This window comes from Primulina eburnea, chromosome 11, assembly GCF_022965805.1.
Source record: "Primulina eburnea isolate SZY01 chromosome 11, ASM2296580v1, whole genome shotgun sequence".
Lineage (NCBI taxonomy): Eukaryota > Viridiplantae > Streptophyta > Magnoliopsida > Lamiales > Gesneriaceae > Primulina > Primulina eburnea.
Window position 1 is genome coordinate 5569140 of NC_133111.1, and position 18312 is coordinate 5587451.

Genomic DNA, 18312 nt, shown 5'->3' on the forward strand with positions numbered 1-18312 from the left:
ACCAATTTTCCCGAGCTTAAATGATTTTGAAGTTTTTATTCAGTTTTGCTCGTCTACTCAACTAAACCTGCTCAATTGATCATTCAGTTTTGCTCATATGCTCAACTGATCATTCCGTCAACTGAGCCTAACTGATAAGGTCTGCTGAAATCAGCTTGCTGATTTCAGGTTGCACATAATTCATATCTCCATCTTCATTTATCAACATTTACACTTCGATTCGGACTTTGACTTGTGAATAAGATTTTTAGATCACCGCCTTAATTTCGTAACACATGCTGAATCATTTCATTTGGATAATTGAGCTGATCAGGCTGACCAAAATACCGCAATTGCACATTCTCAATTGATTGCTGTTTTCGTGCAATCAGTTTGATCTTACAACCATCAGTTTGCCTAAATAACATCCGATTTAGTCCAACTGATATTAAATACAACTTGTTCCAAATTGAGTTTTCTGTTCAATTGTCTTGGCAGTATGTTGGAACTTTTCAAGTTCACGATTTTTGCTTGATTTTGATGTTAACAAAACTTGTTATTTTGTTTCTAATAATCTACCTTAGTGTGCAGTAAGCTGAAACTGAAATAATCAGTTACGAGCCAAAACTGAAGCTATCGAAAATACTAACTGAAGCAGTCCAACTGATCGCCCAAACTGATGCCAGTCCAACTGAAGTATCAAGAGCAGTTCAACTGAATGTCCAGCTGATGAGCAGTTCAGCAGAAGACCTTTAGAAGTCCGGCCAGCTGATGAAGTGCTCAACTGATGAAGAGCACAGCTGACCAGTCCAACTGATAGAGTGAAATCAGTGCCACTGACGAATCAACTGATTTCATCAGCCCAACTGAAGACCAATTCAAATGACCAGTTGAAAGCATCAGTTAGAATCAATCAGTTGCAGATCAAGACAAGCTTACCTAAGTGGATTCCAGCTACGCACGAAGGTACAAAAGCTATTGTACGATCACAGTACAATAGGAGACGTTGCATCAGAGTTTAAAGCCAAAAGTTCTTGAAAGATGTCGAGGAACAAATTCAAAATGCAACGACTCATAATTGAGTCTCACTGTAAGATCAGAAAAACGCCTATAAATAGAAGATCAGTGAAGACCAAAGATAAGTGTGTGGAAATACAGAAAAAGGGCACGCCTATTGCATATCAGCTTTGAAGAAGCAATCAGCCCAGAGGGAGCACTTCATCGTATTATCAGCTTAGATTAGAAGCCATTTTCTCTCAGTTTGTGAGAATACCTTTCGGGTAGTTTTCAGATATCAGTTCTCACATACACACACAACAACATTCAAATACAGTCTTGTACAAAGACATTAAACTTGTGTATGTAGTTTTGACACATAGATGTTAAACAAGTGCTGACTGGAAGATGATGCTTTCAGTCTAGACTAGGAGTTCAGTTTGACAGTGGATAAGTCTTAAGCTGGGTGGGTTTGTATAAGGTGTTGTATAAATCAAAGTCTTCTAGTGTATCCTACCCGATAAGGTAGAAGGGGTGACGTAGGAGCAGTTGAAGTCTCCGAACATCCATAAACATTTCTTGTGTTATTTTCTGTTTAACCGATGTGTATATATCAGTGTTTCTTAACGAATAATTATTTCGAGTGTTTTCCGCTTGGTTTGAACATCAAATTCGATTTAATTCATCGGTGTAAACGTTCTTAGAACACGAGCTATTGCAGCTCATTGTAAAGATTATTGTGTTTAAAGCACCTGAAGATGCCCAGCACATGGTCCAACACAGTATGTAAATTTTATGTAATATAGTAATATATCACTTAGTATATGGTATTTGTGAGATCCATAATTGTTGGTTGAACAATCCCTGACCAGACAATAAGTTAATATTAATACCTACGGGTTGAAGCTCTACATAACGAGTAAAACCTATTTCACGTAGCACGACTGTTAGATTATTGCGAATAACATATGATAATATCATTTAACATATCCGTGAAACATATATTAATGGAAAGATTTCATTTTTTATTATAAAATACCTCTGGAAAGACATTATTTCCATCTTGTTATAAGAACCAACTTCTAACAATTTAATTTTAATTAAAAATTTATATAGCTTTATGTATATTTATTAAAAATATAGGGTTTTTGAATGTCCAAGTGTGGATAACCAATTCTCAAAAATTTTAAAAAAAAAAATAAAACGTCAGGATAACTACGCTAAATTAATTTGACTAGTCATATTTTTTTGGCAAAAACTTGTATGAGACGGTCTCACGGGTCGTATTTGTGAGACGGATATCTTATTTGGGTCATCCATGAAAAAGTATTACTTTTTATGCTAAGAGTATTACTTTTTACGGTGAATATGGGTAGGGTTGACCCGTCTCACATATTAAGATCCGTGAGACGGTCTCACATGAGACTCACTCATTTTTCTTTATATATATATGCCCTCCAGTATTCAAATTTTCAATATTCCTCTCCGGTCCAGCAGTTCTCTTCTTCCCATTACCTCACACTTTCACAGAAGAAGAGTGATCGAAATGGCAGGTGGTTTTGGCCCCGGTCCCGGCAACGGCAAGGAATATCCCGGCAAACTTACCCTGAACGTCCTCGTGACCTGCATTACTGCAGCCACGGGTGGCCTTATTTTCGGTTATGATATCGGGATTTCAGGTAGAGTAATTTGCTATTTTTTCCTTTGTTCTTTATTGGGCTCGGAAATTTGATTGTTTGTTGTGCAGGTGGAGTCACCACCATGGACTCATTCTTGGAGATGTTTTTCCCGGATGTGTACCGGAAGCAGCAAGTCAGCGACTCGACGAACCAGTACTGCAAATTCGACAGCGAGAAACTGACCATGTTCACATCTTCCATGTACTTGGCTGCACTTTGCTCGTCGCTCGTGGCTTCGTTTGTGACGAGGAAATTGGGGAGGAAACTGTCGATGCTGCTCGGCGGCGTGCTGTTCTGCGTCGGGGCTTTGATCAATGGCTTTGCCCAAGCTGTTTGGATGCTCATTGTGGGGCGTCTTTTTCTTGGTTTCGGTATTGGTTTTGCGAATCAGGTACAGACAATATTAATTATTACATAACATATGTTCCAAATTCATAGAGATGATGATATCTATTTAATTTGAGTTCTTGATGGACTAGAAATTAAATATTAGAGACTACATCATGTATATATTACACGTGACCCATAATTAATAATAATGAATAGGTGAGATTAGACTAGTGCTTAAAAGGATGAAGAAACAAAATCCAAAAAATTTCGATCATTTTTCTTGAATCTTTTTGGGTTTCAAATATGTGTTGCTGTGGTTAATTGTATGCAAATTCAGTGGACGTTTGAGTTATAAACAATATAGAATCTCATATAAACCACTACAACAAAAATGACTTTTCGCAGCGCACAAATTTTCTTTCTGCGGCGCACATTGCACGCTGCGAAATTGCAAGATGTTGAAAGTTCAAGATTATCCGCAACGTGCATGCGCACGCTGTTAATACTATTATCAACGGCGTGCATATGTACACCGTTAATACAACTATCCGCAGCGTGCAATGTACGCCGTTAATATTCAAAAAAATCTAAATATTAGCGACGATTTTTGACACAACTGTCGCTAATTGGTGACAATTATAAACCGAAGACATTTAGCGACAGTTTATAATTCGTCGCTAATTTAACGATGGTATTTAAATTTAGCGACGGTTACAAAACCGTCGCTACATTTTGCGTAAAAATAAAAAAAATTTACTTTTATAATTTAATAAATTTTAAAAAAAATTATAATACAACTATGATAAATTGACTGATGATCTTAATTAACACTTAAAAAATTAACCAAAAATCGAAACAAAAAATGTACCTAAACCGAAATTAAAAACTTATAAAAGAGAAAAATTTTAAGTGTTGTGAAGTGGTGTGGAGGAAAGTGGAACATAAATCGGATATATTATATAGACAATTTGCGACTAATAGCGATGGTTTTCACTAAACCGTCGCTATTCGCAACAGTTTAAATATAACCGTCGTTGATTTACGACCATTAGCGACATTTTAATAAAAACTGTCGATGTGATTTATTAAACCGTCCCCGATTTTAAATCGGCGACGGTTTATTGTATACCGTCTTTAAATATAGCGACGATTTTGGTAAAATCGTCGTTAATTTAAAAATTCACCCATTTTCCGCTGCGTGCTTTTAATGCATGCCGTGAATGCATAGGGTATTAACAGAGCACATTATTGCACGCTGCGGATAGTATGTAATATTACTTTCCGCAGCGTGCTTTTAATGCGCGCCGTTAATGTATATGTTATTAACGGCGCGCATTAAAAGCACGCTGTGGAGAGTATATAATATTTACAGCACACATAAATACACGATGCGGATATTACTTTCTGCAGCGTGCTTTTACTGCACGCCGTTATTTCTGTCAAGTGCAACAATATTAACAGCGCATATATTGATGCACGATGTTGATGATGTGCTGCAGAAAGCCATTTTTGTTGTAGTGAACGTTGCCACGCCCCGGGGAAGGGGTTTAACGACACCGGTGTTGCTCTCAAATTTACATTCGAAAACAACAAGCCTCAGAAGTACAAAATTCAGAAACCAGTCTTTTATTCATAATACTGAATATTCATCAAATAATAATGTTTTACAGCGGAAATGTAAAACCTATCAGAATAACGCCTTAACAGCTGCATCGAAAAACATAAGCTAAAACTGAAAATAACATTCTTCTTCACCAATCCCAGAATTGAGTCTGCTCTTCTTCTTCTAGCAATTCTTCCTCGTTCTTATATGAGATGGATTTGGTGGGTGAGTGATATGGTTGTCACTCAGTAAGCGGGGGCGGGAATAACTCCCAGTTTTCGAAATCATTTTCAACATAAACAGTAATACAAATAATATACATGACTTCTTATTTCAGAACAGGAATCAGTATTCAGAACAGAAATCAAAATATAGCAAGCAAGTAAAAACTGAGCACGTTTGTGAATTTCATGGCTAAACTGATATCAGTCCCCTATATCTTCTCTCCTTTAAGGGGTGAGGCCAGAATCAGAAATCAGAATTCAGAAATGTTTAGAATATATATTCCTACCATTAGTTCACTATGTTTCAGTGCTTCAAAATCAGAGATCAGAATATATGAAACAAGAATTATCAAACTGATTTCAAGATATTTATATATAAGCCCACTTACTGTAATTTGCTATAAAGTTTCGGTAGAAGTCTGGAATCTGCTTGTTCTTGCTACTGGTTTCTACTGCTCGAAAATAAGCACTGTCTTAGCTCGAAAATTCAAGTGATAATCTGAAGATTTGTGTAACACCAATTCAGAGGTTTGAGGGTGTTATTTATAGGCAAAATTCTGACTGTTAGCCTCCCAATTAATGGCCATAATCTGCCATTAACAGCTTTTATTCCTTGTTAAATGCTTCAGTTACAAGTCATGAGCTGAATTAATAACTGTCTGCTGGAATCTCGTTCTTCTGCTGCTGGATTTTATCTGTTGTCTGCTGCTGGATTCTAATCTGCTGGAAAATACCAGCTTCTGAAATATTAGCTTCTGCTAAATTTTTGCATTGCTGCTGAAATGCTGGAAATTCGGGTTCTCACATCTCTCCTTCTTTATGAGAAGTTTCGTCCTCGAAATTTGGTTATACATGATCCTCAAAGAGATAAGGGTATTGTGCTCACATCTTTTCTTCCAACTTCCAAGTAGCTTCTCTTTCGGTGTGGTTGGACCATTGTACTTTGACATATGGAATAGTTCGTCGTCTCAGTACTTGGTCTTTGTTATTCACAATTCGAATCGGAATTTCTTCATACTTCAGTTCCTCATTTAGATTTCCCTCAACCAGAAGTGGTCCAGCTTCCAGAATATGACTTGGATCGGAAATATATTTTCTCAGCTGCGAAACGTGGAATACATTGTGAATTCTTGACATGTCGGGTGGAAGTGCTAATCTATAAGCAAGTGTTCCCACTTTCTCAAGAATTTCAAAGGGTCCGACGTATCTAGGATTCAATTTCTCAGCCTTATTGAATCGGATTATACCTTTCATGGGTGACACTTTCACATACACTTTTTCTCCAACTTCGAATTCCACGGAGACTCTTTTCAGGTCAGCCCAGCTTTTCTGTCGATCTTGTGCAGCTTTTAATCTCTTCTTGATCAAAGCGACTTTATCCACTGTTTCTTGGATCATTTCGGGTCCAACAATGTCTTTTTCCCATACCACATCCCAATACAGTGGTGATAGACACTTTCGTCCATACAGAGCTTCGCATGGTGCCATTTCAATACTGTTGTGATAACTATTATTGTATGCAAACTCAATTAAGGGCAGATGTTCGCTCCAATTACCACTGAAATTTAGAGCCCATGCTCTCAGGATATCTTCAGAGTTTGTGTTGTCCTCTCAGTTTGACCATCAGTCTGAGGGTGATACGCCGTACTAAGAGTAATTTTTGTCTTCATAGCTTGTTGAAAGCTCTTCCAAAATCGAGATGTAAACCTAGGATCTCTGTCGGATAGTATGCTAGCTGGGACTCCATGTAGTCTTACGATCTCATTCATGTACAATGTAGCTAGCTTGTCCAGATTATAGTTCATGCGGACAGGTAAGAAATGCGCAGATTTCGTGAGTCTATCTACAATTACCCAGATGCCATCATGACTTTGTCTCGACTTGGGTAAACCAACTACAAAATCCATAGAAATATGTTCTCATTTCCATTCCGGGATTTCTAATGGTTGAAGAAGTCTACCAGGTCTCTGGTGTTCTGCTTTGACTTGTTGGCACACGTGACACTTAGAAACAAACATTGCCACGTTCTTCTTCATTCCACTCCACCAGAAATTTTTCTTCAAATATCTGTACATCTTGGTACTGCCAGGATGGACTGAAAATTTTGACTTATGTGCTTCAGACATCACTTCTTGTCGAAGGTTATCGATGTTTGGTACGCACGATCGTCCTTTCATCCACAAGATTCCTTTGTTATCCGTCTCGAAATATGGTGATTTTCCCTCTTTAGCAGTTTCACCAAAGTGGGGTCTCGCTCTTGACTTATCTTGATCGTTTCCCGGAGGCATGGTTGTGCTGAAAGTGACGCTAGGATTACTTTACTCGTATTCTTTTGACTTAAAGCATCTGCTACCTTGTTGGCTTTGCCTGGGTGGTAGATTATCGTCAAGTCGTAGTCTTTCAAGAGTTCAATCTACCGTCTCTGCCTCATGTTTAACTCTTTTTGAGTGAACAAGTATTTGAGGCTTTGGTAATCAGTGAAAATCTCACACTTAGCACCATATAAATAGTGTCTCCAAATTTTCAGCGCAAACACCACTGCTGCTAGCTCGAGGTCATGTGTTGGGTAATTCTGTTCACACGGCTTCAACTGTCTTGACGCGTATGCAATCACCCTTCCCTCTTGCATGAGTACACATCCTAAACCTCCTTTAGATGCATCACTGTAGATGATGAAGTCTTTGCCTTCCATAGGTAATACAAACACTGGCGTGGAGGTAAGCTTCTTTTTCAAAGTCTCGAAGCTTTTCTCACAATCTTCACTCCATTGAAACTTAGAGTTTTTCTGTGTGAGTTTAATGAGAGGTATGGCTATTGAAGAGAATCCTTCAACAAATTTTCGATAATAGCCTGCTAATCCCAAGAAGATTCGAATTTCTGTCACATTCTTTGGCCTCGGCCAATTCACAATTACTTCTACCTTCTTAGGGTCCACAGATACTCCTGCTGCTGATATTATGTGTCCCAAGAATGTGACACTCTCTAGCCAGAATTCACATTTCTTGAATTTGGCGTACAATTCTTTTTCTCTCAGTGTCTGGAAGGTGAGACGAAGATGTTCTTTGCGGTCTTCCTTACTTGACGAATATACCCGAATATCGTCGATGAATACCACAAAAAACTTGCCAAGAAAACGGTCTGAACACCATGTTCATGAGATCCATGAATATTGCAGGAGCATTGGTCATTCCAGACTGCATCACTGTAAACTCGTAGTGGTCGTATCTTGTCCTGAAGGCTGTTTTAGGGATATCTTCCGCTTTGAACTTCAGTTGATGGTATCTTGACCTCAGATCGAGTTTTGAAAAGACCTTGGCTCCTTTCAATTGATCAAAAAGGTCATCTATCCTCGGGAGAGGGTATTTATTCTTAATTGTAATCTTGTTCAACTCTCTAGTCGATACTACTCCCGTCTTTCTTTTTCACAAATAGTATAGGGGCTCCCCACGGAGATGCACTGGGTCGGATCTGCATCTTATCTAACAATTCTTGAAGTTGTCCTTTGAGCTCTTTCAACTCTGCTGGATCCATTCGGTACGGTGCTTTTGAGATTGGTGTAGCATTGGGTACCAAATTAATCTCAAATTCCACTTCACGGTCGGGAATTTCGCCAGAGAGTTCTTCAGGAAAGACATCCGGGAACTCTTGTACTACTGAAATCTCTTATAGTGTAAGTGGGGTTTCATTCTTTACCTCGCTTAGCATAGCTAGGTAAACTTCTTCTCCACTTTTCATGGCTTTCGAAGTCTGGCAAGCAGAAAGAAGAGTCTTTCGTTCTTTTGTCTTACCATGAAATAAAAGTTTCTCTTGGCGTGGAGTTTGGATGGTTACCGTCTTTCCATGACAGTCTACTAAAGCATGATTCTTGGCTAACCAATCCATTCCAAGAATTACATCTAATTCCACCATGTTTAGTTGGATTAGGTTAGTCTTGAAACTCTGATTATAGAGAACATAAATATCCCGATATAGAGTGCGAGTTTCTAAAGTCCGATTTGCAGGAGTTGCTACTCTATATGGTTCTTGTAAGTTATCAGTCTTAGTTCCTAACTTCTTGGCAAATCTCTTAGACATGAATGAATTTGTAGCACCACAATAAAATAACACATACGCAGGTATATCATTGATTATAATGGTACCTGCTACGACAACATTTGAGTTGTCAGCCTCTTCTTGAGTAAGAGCATAAACTCGAGCATTTGTCTTGTTTTTCTTAGGCTTTTTTGGAGTTGTTCCTTCTGCTGGACCATTCATTGGATCTGGAAGAGGGCATTGAACAATGCGATGGTCCATCTTTCCACAACAGAAACAAGCTCCAGAATTCCTGCGACATTCACCAGTGTGAGTGAATCCACAAGTTTGACACTTGACTCCTTCTTTGTTTGATTGAGAAGAAGTGGTTCCTTTGGTTGGAGCACTGGTGAATTGGTTGCTTAAAAACTTAGGCCTCTTGAATTGTTGCCCCGGTTGGTACTAGCTTGACTGAGGACGTTTGAGTTTGTTCTCACCTTCACGCCTCTTAATGTCGTTTTCAGCCCTGATGGCGGCTCCCATAAATTCATCAAAACTGTTGGGCTCGATAACAGTAAGGGCAGATTGAATGTGGCTGTTCAATTCTTTCTTGAAGTGATGTATCTTCAAGGCCTCTTCTCCCATGATGGTTGGGGAGTAAGTTCCCAATGAGTGGAACTTTGATGAATAATTCATCACTGTCATGTTTGGTTCTTGAACCAAGCTTTCAAATTCTGACAGCTTCTGCACTCGAACTGTTGTCGTGAAGTACTGCCTCAGAAATGCCTCTCGGAACCTTTGCCACGTGATAGGTCCCGTTACTAATATAGCTGGTGAGACTCCTTCCCACCATTTGGCTGCTTTATTCACAAGGAAAGGTGTAATCACATATTCCTTGATCCTTTGTGGAACCTCAAATAATCGAAGATAATTCTCCACCTCCTTCATCCAATTCTGTCTGACCTCAAGATCGGAGCTCCCATCGAAGTTCGGGACTCTGGCTCTTCGGAGGGACTCATAATGCTGCTTAGTCCCATTCTGAGCTGGAGGTGGTGACATTGGCTGATTAGCATTAAGGTTGACTAACCCTTGTAGTGTAGTTGCCACAATCGTGGCTATAGCCATCAGATCCGCCTGACTGAGGCTAACTGCTGGTGGTGGTTGTTGTGCAGCCTCATCGTTGTGGTTGTTGTTGCGGTTTCCATATCGAGGGTTGCGGTTGTTTCTCATTGGTCTTCTGTCCGTTATCTAAAAATATGAAATTTCTAAGGTTGTTGGTAGAATAGAGACTAACAAAGGGATCAAAATGATAGAGTAATTGCTCAAAATTAAATTTGAAACCAATTGATAGAAATAAATTTTATTGATTTCCACAAAAGTGCAATTATATCTAAACTTCGAAAATGCTAACAGAAATGAAAATGGAACAAGTGCTAGTACAAAGAACTACTACTGAAGGTTTAATCTATCACTTCTCTTAATCCCAAATCCATAGGATCCTCTTCGACTTCTTCGGGATCCTCCTCATGGTTATCTACCACTACTTCCAGATGTTCAATATGACCATGCAGAACTGCATTCTGGTCGCTAAGAACTTCAACAGTGTCCTGCAACTCATGAATCTGAGCATCAGTCTGCTCACAATACTGATTATGCTGGTATACGAGTTGGTGATTTTGATCCTTAAGCACTTGGATCTTCACGTAACCCGATTAGTTCTTCAACAGTATCTTGAGAGGTTTCGAACTCTTCTTGAGCTCTCATATTCCTCTCTTATGTCTCATGCAGATAGTGGGCATAACGTTGGACATCATTTCTTAAGTATTCTGCTCTATGCTGTAGTTCATCTTTGTCCAGCTCTAAGCAATAGTTATGTTCCTTTAGTTTCTCTAGCTTCTTCTCTAAGCTCTTAATGTAATTACTCTGGTCAGTCATATCCTACATCCAAAACATGGAAGTGAATGTTCAGAAATGATCTAAAAAATACAGGTCAACCTATAGACGAATACTGGAATGAACAAAATCAGTACTGCCTATACAATTAATAGAAGAAATAGCTCAAAATTTTTCGATCTCAGAATTACGTGAAAAGTTTTCTAAAAATCCTTCACATCATGAACATGAAGCGTACCAAATTTGGTGCAAAAATACTGAGCCGTTTGGAAATGAAAATTCGTCAAAATTTCGAAAAATTGGAAAATTTTACGGAAATGATGATATCACTATCTAAACTAAGGATTTTGAGGTTCGTCGCCGGTGCTAAAATGAAAGTTGGTTCTAGGTTAGGTTCTCCTCGTCGAGAGCTTCCAACCGTATCTTTTAATAGTAAAAATTCCTCCTGGATCAAAAGTTATGGCCGTTTGAAGTTTGCGCGAAAAACACCTCAACTTCCATACCATTTTGCAAAGTCTACTGCATGCACTTGCTGGAACTCACTTCCTACTGGAATTCTGATGCTACTTCAATCAAGTCTGGTTCTTTCCAGCACTGTTAGAACCAGTCTGCTGCATTCCATGTCTATTGACCAGTCTTTTGCGTTCAGACCTACTGGTTTCCATCTGCTGGTTCTGGTTCCAGACTACTGGTTTTGATGCTATTGTTTTTCAGTCATCTGCTAGTTCCGGTCTACTGATTTTGGCCTACTGATTTTTTTTCCCTACTCATTTCAGTAGTCTATTACAGCAGCTTATTTTAAGTAGTCTATTATAGTAATTTTCAGAACTTATTTTCAGAAGTCTATCGGAACTTATTATTTCTAGTTCCTCCTCCCCAGATTATTAAACCTGGTTTTGCTCTGATACCACTTCAATGCACGCCCCGGGGACGGGGTTTAACGACACCGGCATTACTATCAAATTTACATTTGAAAACAACAAGCCTCAGAAGTACAAAATTTTAGAAACTATTCTTTTATTCATAATACTGAATATTCATCAAATAATAATGTTTTACAGCAGAAATGTAAAACCTATCAGAATAACGCCTTAACAGATGCATCGGAAAACATAAGCTAAAACTGAAAATAACATTCTTCTTCACCAGCCCCAGAATTGAGTCTGCTCTTCCTCTTCTAGCAATTCTCCCTCGTTCTCATCTGAGATGGGTTTGTTGGGTGAGTGATATGGTTGTCACTCAGTAAGCGGGGGCGGGAAAAACTCCCAGTTTTCGAAATCATTTTCAACAGAAACATTAATACAAATAATATAGAGGACTTCTTATTTTCAGAACATGAATCAGTATTCAGGAATCAATATTCATAACAGAAATCAGAATATAGCAAGAAAGTAAGCACTGAGAACGTTTGTGAATTTCATGGCTTAACTGATATCAGTCCTCTATATGTTTTCTCCTCTAAGGGGTAATGCCAGAATTAGAAATCAGAATTCAAAAATGTTCAGATTATATATTCCTACCATTAGTTCACTAGGTTTCTGTGCTTCAAAATCAGAGATCAGAATATATAAAACAGGAATTATCAAACTGATTTCAAGATATTTATACATAAGTCCACTTACTGTAATTTGCTATAAGGTTTCGGTAGAAGTATGGAATCTGCTTGTTCTTGCTACTAGTTTCTACTGCTCGAAAATAAGCACTCTCTTAGCTTGAAAATTCAAATGATAATCGCTAGATTTGTGTAACACCAATTCAGAGGTTTGAGGGTGTTATTTATAGGCAAATTCTGACTGTTAGCCTCTCAATTAATGGCCATAATCTGCCATTAACAGCTTTTATTACTTGTTAAATGCTTCAGTTACAAGCATGAGCTAAATCAGTAACTGTCTGCTGGAATCTCGCTCTTCTGCTGCTGGATTTTATTTTTTGTCTGCTGTTGGATTCTAATCTGCTAGAAAATACCAGCTTCTGAAATAGTAGCTTCTGCTGAATTTTTGCATTGCTGCTGAAATGCTGGAAATTCAGGTTCTCACAAACGTGAACCAATAAAGAAATTGAAAATACAATCTCACTTAATTTGTTTTTAATTTGTCCCTACAGTTAGCAACACGATCAAGTCAAAAATATTCGGTTGCACAGATCCAAGACTTTTCTTCGTGTAGGAAATTTTTCTTTTTTTAAAAAATCATGTCATGCGTCATTTTCCAACACAAATGAAACGGTGTCCAATGGAGACTACAAAATAACAAAAGTTGACTTGACTTCAAAGTAGATTAACTATCATGTATGTTCACAATAACGCGTAGCCGTGGACCCATACTATGACTTAACTATCTTGTAATATATTTCACATGTTAGCATATTTTTTGTGTTCATATATATGTCTATCATTGAGATGACACTCAATTATTAGATGTATAATTTTGATAAAATTCAGCACATTAAAAATAAGTGAGTGTCATATCAGCAATGAACGATATGTAGATAACATATCAAAACTGATATATTTCATACTATCTTTTTTGCCTACTTAAATTGAATTTAAATTACTAACTTTTAAAATACTTCAAATTTATAAGTTACTTAATATTGAGCATGAAAAGGATATGACATTTTGATGCTAAGTTTGTTTTGATCTTGTTGGTGCAGTCTGTGCCACTCTATTTATCAGAAATGGCTCCATACAAATTCAGAGGTGCACGCAACATAGGATTTCAGTTATCCATTACCATTGGTATCCTAGCAGCCCAAGTTTTAAACTACGGGTTCGCGAAAATTAATGGTGGACTGGGATGGAGGCTTAGTTTGGGTGGCGCTGTTGTCCCGGCTTTGATCATCACCATCGGATCATTAATCCTCCCCGAAACGCCAAACTCCTTGATCGAATGTGGCAAAAAAGACGAGGCTCGGGCTAAACTGCAGCAGATCCGTGGCTATGTCAATATAGAAGAAGAATTCAATGGTCTGGTTGCAGCCAGCGAAACATCTCGAACAGTCGAGCACCCCTGGAGGAATCTACTCCAGAGGAAGTATAGGCCTCATTTGACAATGGCCATTGCTATTCCTTTCTTTCAGCAACTCACGGGGATCAATGTGATTATGTTTTATGCTCCTGTTTTGTTCAGGACTATTGGGTTTGGAAGCGATGCTTCGTTGATGTCGGCTGTGATTACGGGTGGGGTTAATGTTCTTGCAACTGTGGTTTCCATTTATGGTGTGGATAATTGGGGGAGAAGATTTCTTTTCATTGAAGGTGGCATTCAAATGCTTATATGTCAGGTAAATATAAGTATATATATACATTTCTTTTTTTTAAAATAATAAGTATACACCATTTCTGACTTGGCTTAATTTATACGTCCCAGAGGATCGAAATGCTCGGTTCTATTAAAGCTTTATTTTGCAGTCACGTTGTTACTCAAATATTTTAAACCTTACGGTAGTCCGAATTTTATGTTTTGATTGCTGTGACTTATAAACTGTTACACCCGATAGGAGTAAGTGTTATCCTCTACTGTTCTACCAGTATCTAAAATTTGATCTATATGCCATATTTAAAAGCTCATAGAACAACTTTACATTGACAGTATATACGTTTGATTTCTTGTTTTCAGATTGTGGTTGCTATTTGCATAGGTGTTAAATTTGGAGTCCGTGGAGACCCAGGAGACTTTCCGAAATGGTACGCCATTGAGGTGGTGCTGCTTATATGTATATATGTTACTGGATTCGCTTGGTCGTGGGGACCTCTTGGATGGCTAGTGCCGAGTGAGATCTTTCCATTGGAAATCCGATCTGTTGCACAGAGTATCAACGTCTCTGTGAACATGCTCTTTACATTCGTAGCGGCTCAAGTTTTCTTGACGATGCTGTGTCACTTGAAATTCGGGTTGTTCTTGTTTTTCGGGTTTTTCGTGCTGGTGATGACTCTTTTCATATACTTTTTCTTGCCGGAGACCAAGAATATTCCGATCGAAGAAATGGTGATTGTGTGGAAGGAGCATTGGTTCTGGTCCAGGTTCATGAGCGGGGCGGATTAACCTACTAATGGATCAGTTGAAATGGAGAAGAATGGGAATGCATACCATTACAAAGTATAATCATGAAATGAAAATGGTTATCACGATTTATAAGAAGCATGTTTGTGTTCTTGTTGAATTTATACTAGCTACTCTGCATACGCGATACGTGTGTGTACAATCTATTTTATCATTATCGATGGACTAAAGTGAAATTTGACAAATTATGGAGTGACTAAATTGATATTTGAATGGTTGAAATAAAAAAAATAAAAATAAAAGTGTGTTGAAATTTAAAAAAAAAAACAAAAAAAAAATGTGTAATATTAATATCATATAAGGGTAAAATTGGGAAAAAAAGTTGGTGTCCTCTCTAGGTAGAAAAACAAAACACAGAAGTGCAAACATGAATGCAAACACAGAGTAAAATTGCAAAATAAATGTCAGACTAAAACAACGGTAAGAAATAAAACATAAAGCAGAAAAAACTAAAATAAAAACGCGAAGAAAGGGGGAACAGTGAACTCCCCTGATCAAGGCTCCTCCTCGTCGTGCTCAGGTGGTGGCACTCCGGATGCATCCCCCTACTGAAGATAGTCATACTGAAACTGGTCAGGGGGAATGAACGGCGGAAGTGGTGGTATGGTCCCTGGATCTACGCCCCCGTGGATGAGCATAGTGCGCATCATGGAGTCGAGATGAGAAAGATGTGTCGTGACGTTGGTGTTGACCTGCTCCTGGTGAGCCATGAAGGTAAGAACCTCATCCATTTTTTCGTTCTGAGTGCGTCTGCGGGGCTGTGGGCTACGAGGGACGGCGGCGCGTGATCCTCCTGCCTCCTCCTCCTAAGTGGGGAAGTCTACCTGTCGTTTTGCCCTCTTTCACCGCCAGTCCTCCATCACCTCTGTCAAATCAGCAGAAATAATGACAAGTAAAGTGTTATTCTCACCTAAGTATACGTACTTTAGGTGTGGAGGCAATGGTTTGAGCTCAAGTGTCGGTTCCTCCAGGCTTGACTTCTGAGGGATCAAATCTCTTCGATCTCCCAAGTCCTCTAATCTCATCCTTATTGGCCTCTTCCATGGCTGGTTAGAATTGAGGTATGCCACTATTTAGGCTTTCTCTCCGTCCAATTCATCTTCTCTCAGTTCAGTAGTGAGAGTGGCTTCCAAAGGATCTCTAATAGCACCCTGCACATAGTTAGACATAAAAGCATCAAAAGCATCAATTCTATAACAGCTATCAGAGTGCAGTGTGTGCTTGAGTGCATTAAAAACATTGAAAGTGATCTCCTCTTCTCCCACTCTCAATCTCAACTTTCCTTCTTGCACATCAATTAGGGCCTTGCCAGTTGCAAGGAATGGTCTCCCCAAAATCAAAGGCATCTCCACATCCTCCTCCATGTCAAGTACCACAAAATCTGCAGGAAATATGAATTTGTTCACCTTTACAAAGACGTCCTCTATGACTCCTCGCAGGGTATTTGACAAATCTGTCTGCTAGTTGGAAGGACATCCTTGTTGGCTTAGGTTCTCATAATCCGAGTTTCCTAAATACAGACAAAGGCATAAGATTAATACTTGCACCAAGATCACACAAAGCCTTGTGAAAAACAACATCACCAATCATGCAAGGAATAGAAAAACTCCCTGGATCTTTTAGTTTCGGTGGGATCTTGTTTTGTACCAATGCAAAACAATTCTCAGTCAAGTTTATCATCATGTAATCCTCCAACTTCATCTTATTAGCTAATATTTCTTTCAAGAATTTAGCATAACTAGGCATTTGCATCAAAGCATCGACAAAAGGAATATATATGCAATTTTTTGAATACCTCAAGAAACTTACAGAATTGTGCATCAAGTTTTGGCTTTTTTAATGCTGCAGGATAAGGTGGAGGATAAAAATTTTAGATTGTGCAGTGGGTTCTGGTGTTGAGTTGGAAGACTTATCTTTTGATGACTCAGTCTGTTCATCATGTGCTCGAGTTTTTTCTGTTCCTCTAGCCTCTAAGATCTTTCCACTCTTTAACTCGATGGCCTTCACTTGTTCTTTTGGATTGGTCTCTGTGTTACTTGGCAAGGTGCCCGGCTCTCTATTTGCTATCATCTTTGCCAACTGTCCAATCTGATTCTCTAGACCTTTTATTGACTCATCTTGATTTTGGAGTCTAGTTTCAGTGGACGAGATAAACTTAGACATCATCTACTCTAAGTTGGACTTTTCTTCTTTAGGAGGGTCAGATCTGTACATCGGTTTTTTCCCATATTGTTGTCCTCCTTGTGGTCGATTCTGACTGTTTTGACTACTCCATGAGAAGTTGGGATGTTGCCTCCATCCAGGATTGTAGGTGTTTGAGTACGGATCATTCCTTGGACTGTTTTGGACTCTCACTTGATTCACAGGTGCCTCTTCTTGCACATAGAAGTGATTTCCATCTTGACCGTCCTTCACAAAGTGTTCACCTCCACATTTATCACAGAATATCTCTTGAAGACGCATAGCCGTGCCACCCATATTCAACCCATCCAACTTCCTGTTCAAGACATCAAGTTGTGCAGTTATAGCATAAAGGTCAGTTACCTGATGGATTCCTGCACTTCTCCGCTGGTTATTCCTTTCAGATTGAGGATGATAGCTGCTAGCAGCCATCTCCTCCAATAACTCGTATCCTTTCTCAGCAGTTTTTATCAAGAGGTTTCCACAAGCAGCATCATCTATCATAGTATGATTAGGAGTAAGCAAGCCATAGTAAAAGTTTGAACAACTAACCCAAGTGACAGTTCGTGATGAGGGCATCTTCGTAATAGATCCTTGAAACGCTCACATGCCTCATATAAAAGTTCTTGCTCGAACTGAGCAAATGTAGTGATGTCTGCCCGTAGCTTCATGGTCTTAAATGGAGGAAAGTATTTAATGAGAAACGCTTTCGCCATGTCCTCCCATGTGGTGATCGAACCTATAGGCAAACAATTCAACCGTGCTTTAGCTTTATCACGTAAGCAGAAAGGAAATAAACGCAATCTAACAGCATCGTCAGAAACTCCATTAAATTTAAAAGTATCGCAAATTTCAAGAAAATCTGCGATGTGCGTGTTTGGGTCATCTACTGCAGATCCTCCAAACTGGACTGTATTATGAATCATCTGAATTATAGCTGGCTTGATTTCGAAGTGATTTGCCCGCACAATAGGCCTCACAATGCTGGGGCGTGCACCATCCAAAGAAGGCTGAGCATACCCTAGCATCGGTATGCGGCGTGGCATCTCAACATGTCTCTCATCATGTTGTTCCTCCTCATGATCATGCTCGTGCCTCTCCATCAGTTCCTTCAGTCTCTGTTGCTGTCTTCTCCTGCGGAAATTTCTTTCAATTTCAAGGATCAAACTGCTCAAGATCCACGTCAAGTGACTTTGGCATGCACTGTAAAAGATATCTGGAATAGGATATAGAGTGTGAGCTCAAGAAAACTAAAACAATGCTAAAGAAAATAACTAAAAATAAAATTGTGAATTAACAGTCCCCGGCAGCGGCACCAAAAACCTGATCGAGCTAAACTTGTAATGTGGAATCCT

The 18312-nt window shown here is 38.9% G+C and overlaps 1 protein-coding gene and 1 non-coding gene across 3 annotated transcripts; both read left to right on the plus strand.

Moving 5' to 3' along the window:
- Positions 1-2424: 2424 nt before the first annotated feature.
- On the plus strand, positions 2425-14851 carry LOC140804944 (sugar carrier protein C-like). 2 transcript variants are annotated; one of them, XM_073161109.1, is made up of 5 exons: positions 2425-2654; positions 2723-3045; positions 13368-13747; positions 13844-13997; positions 14333-14851. In XM_073161109.1, the coding sequence occupies exons 1-5, from the start codon at positions 2426-2428 to the stop codon at positions 14756-14758; spliced, it is 1512 nt and encodes a 503-aa protein (XP_073017210.1). In that variant the 5' UTR covers position 2425; the 3' UTR covers positions 14759-14851. The 2 variants fall into 2 exon arrangements, with proteins under 2 accessions (XP_073017210.1, XP_073017208.1); XM_073161107.1 differs by having other exon boundaries at positions 13368-13997.
- Positions 14852-17518: 2667 nt separating this feature from the next.
- On the plus strand, positions 17519-17624 carry LOC140806493 (small nucleolar RNA R71). The gene has a single exon (XR_012112564.1). It is a non-coding gene; the product is annotated as a small nucleolar RNA R71 (small nucleolar RNA).
- Positions 17625-18312: the final 688 nt, after the last annotated feature.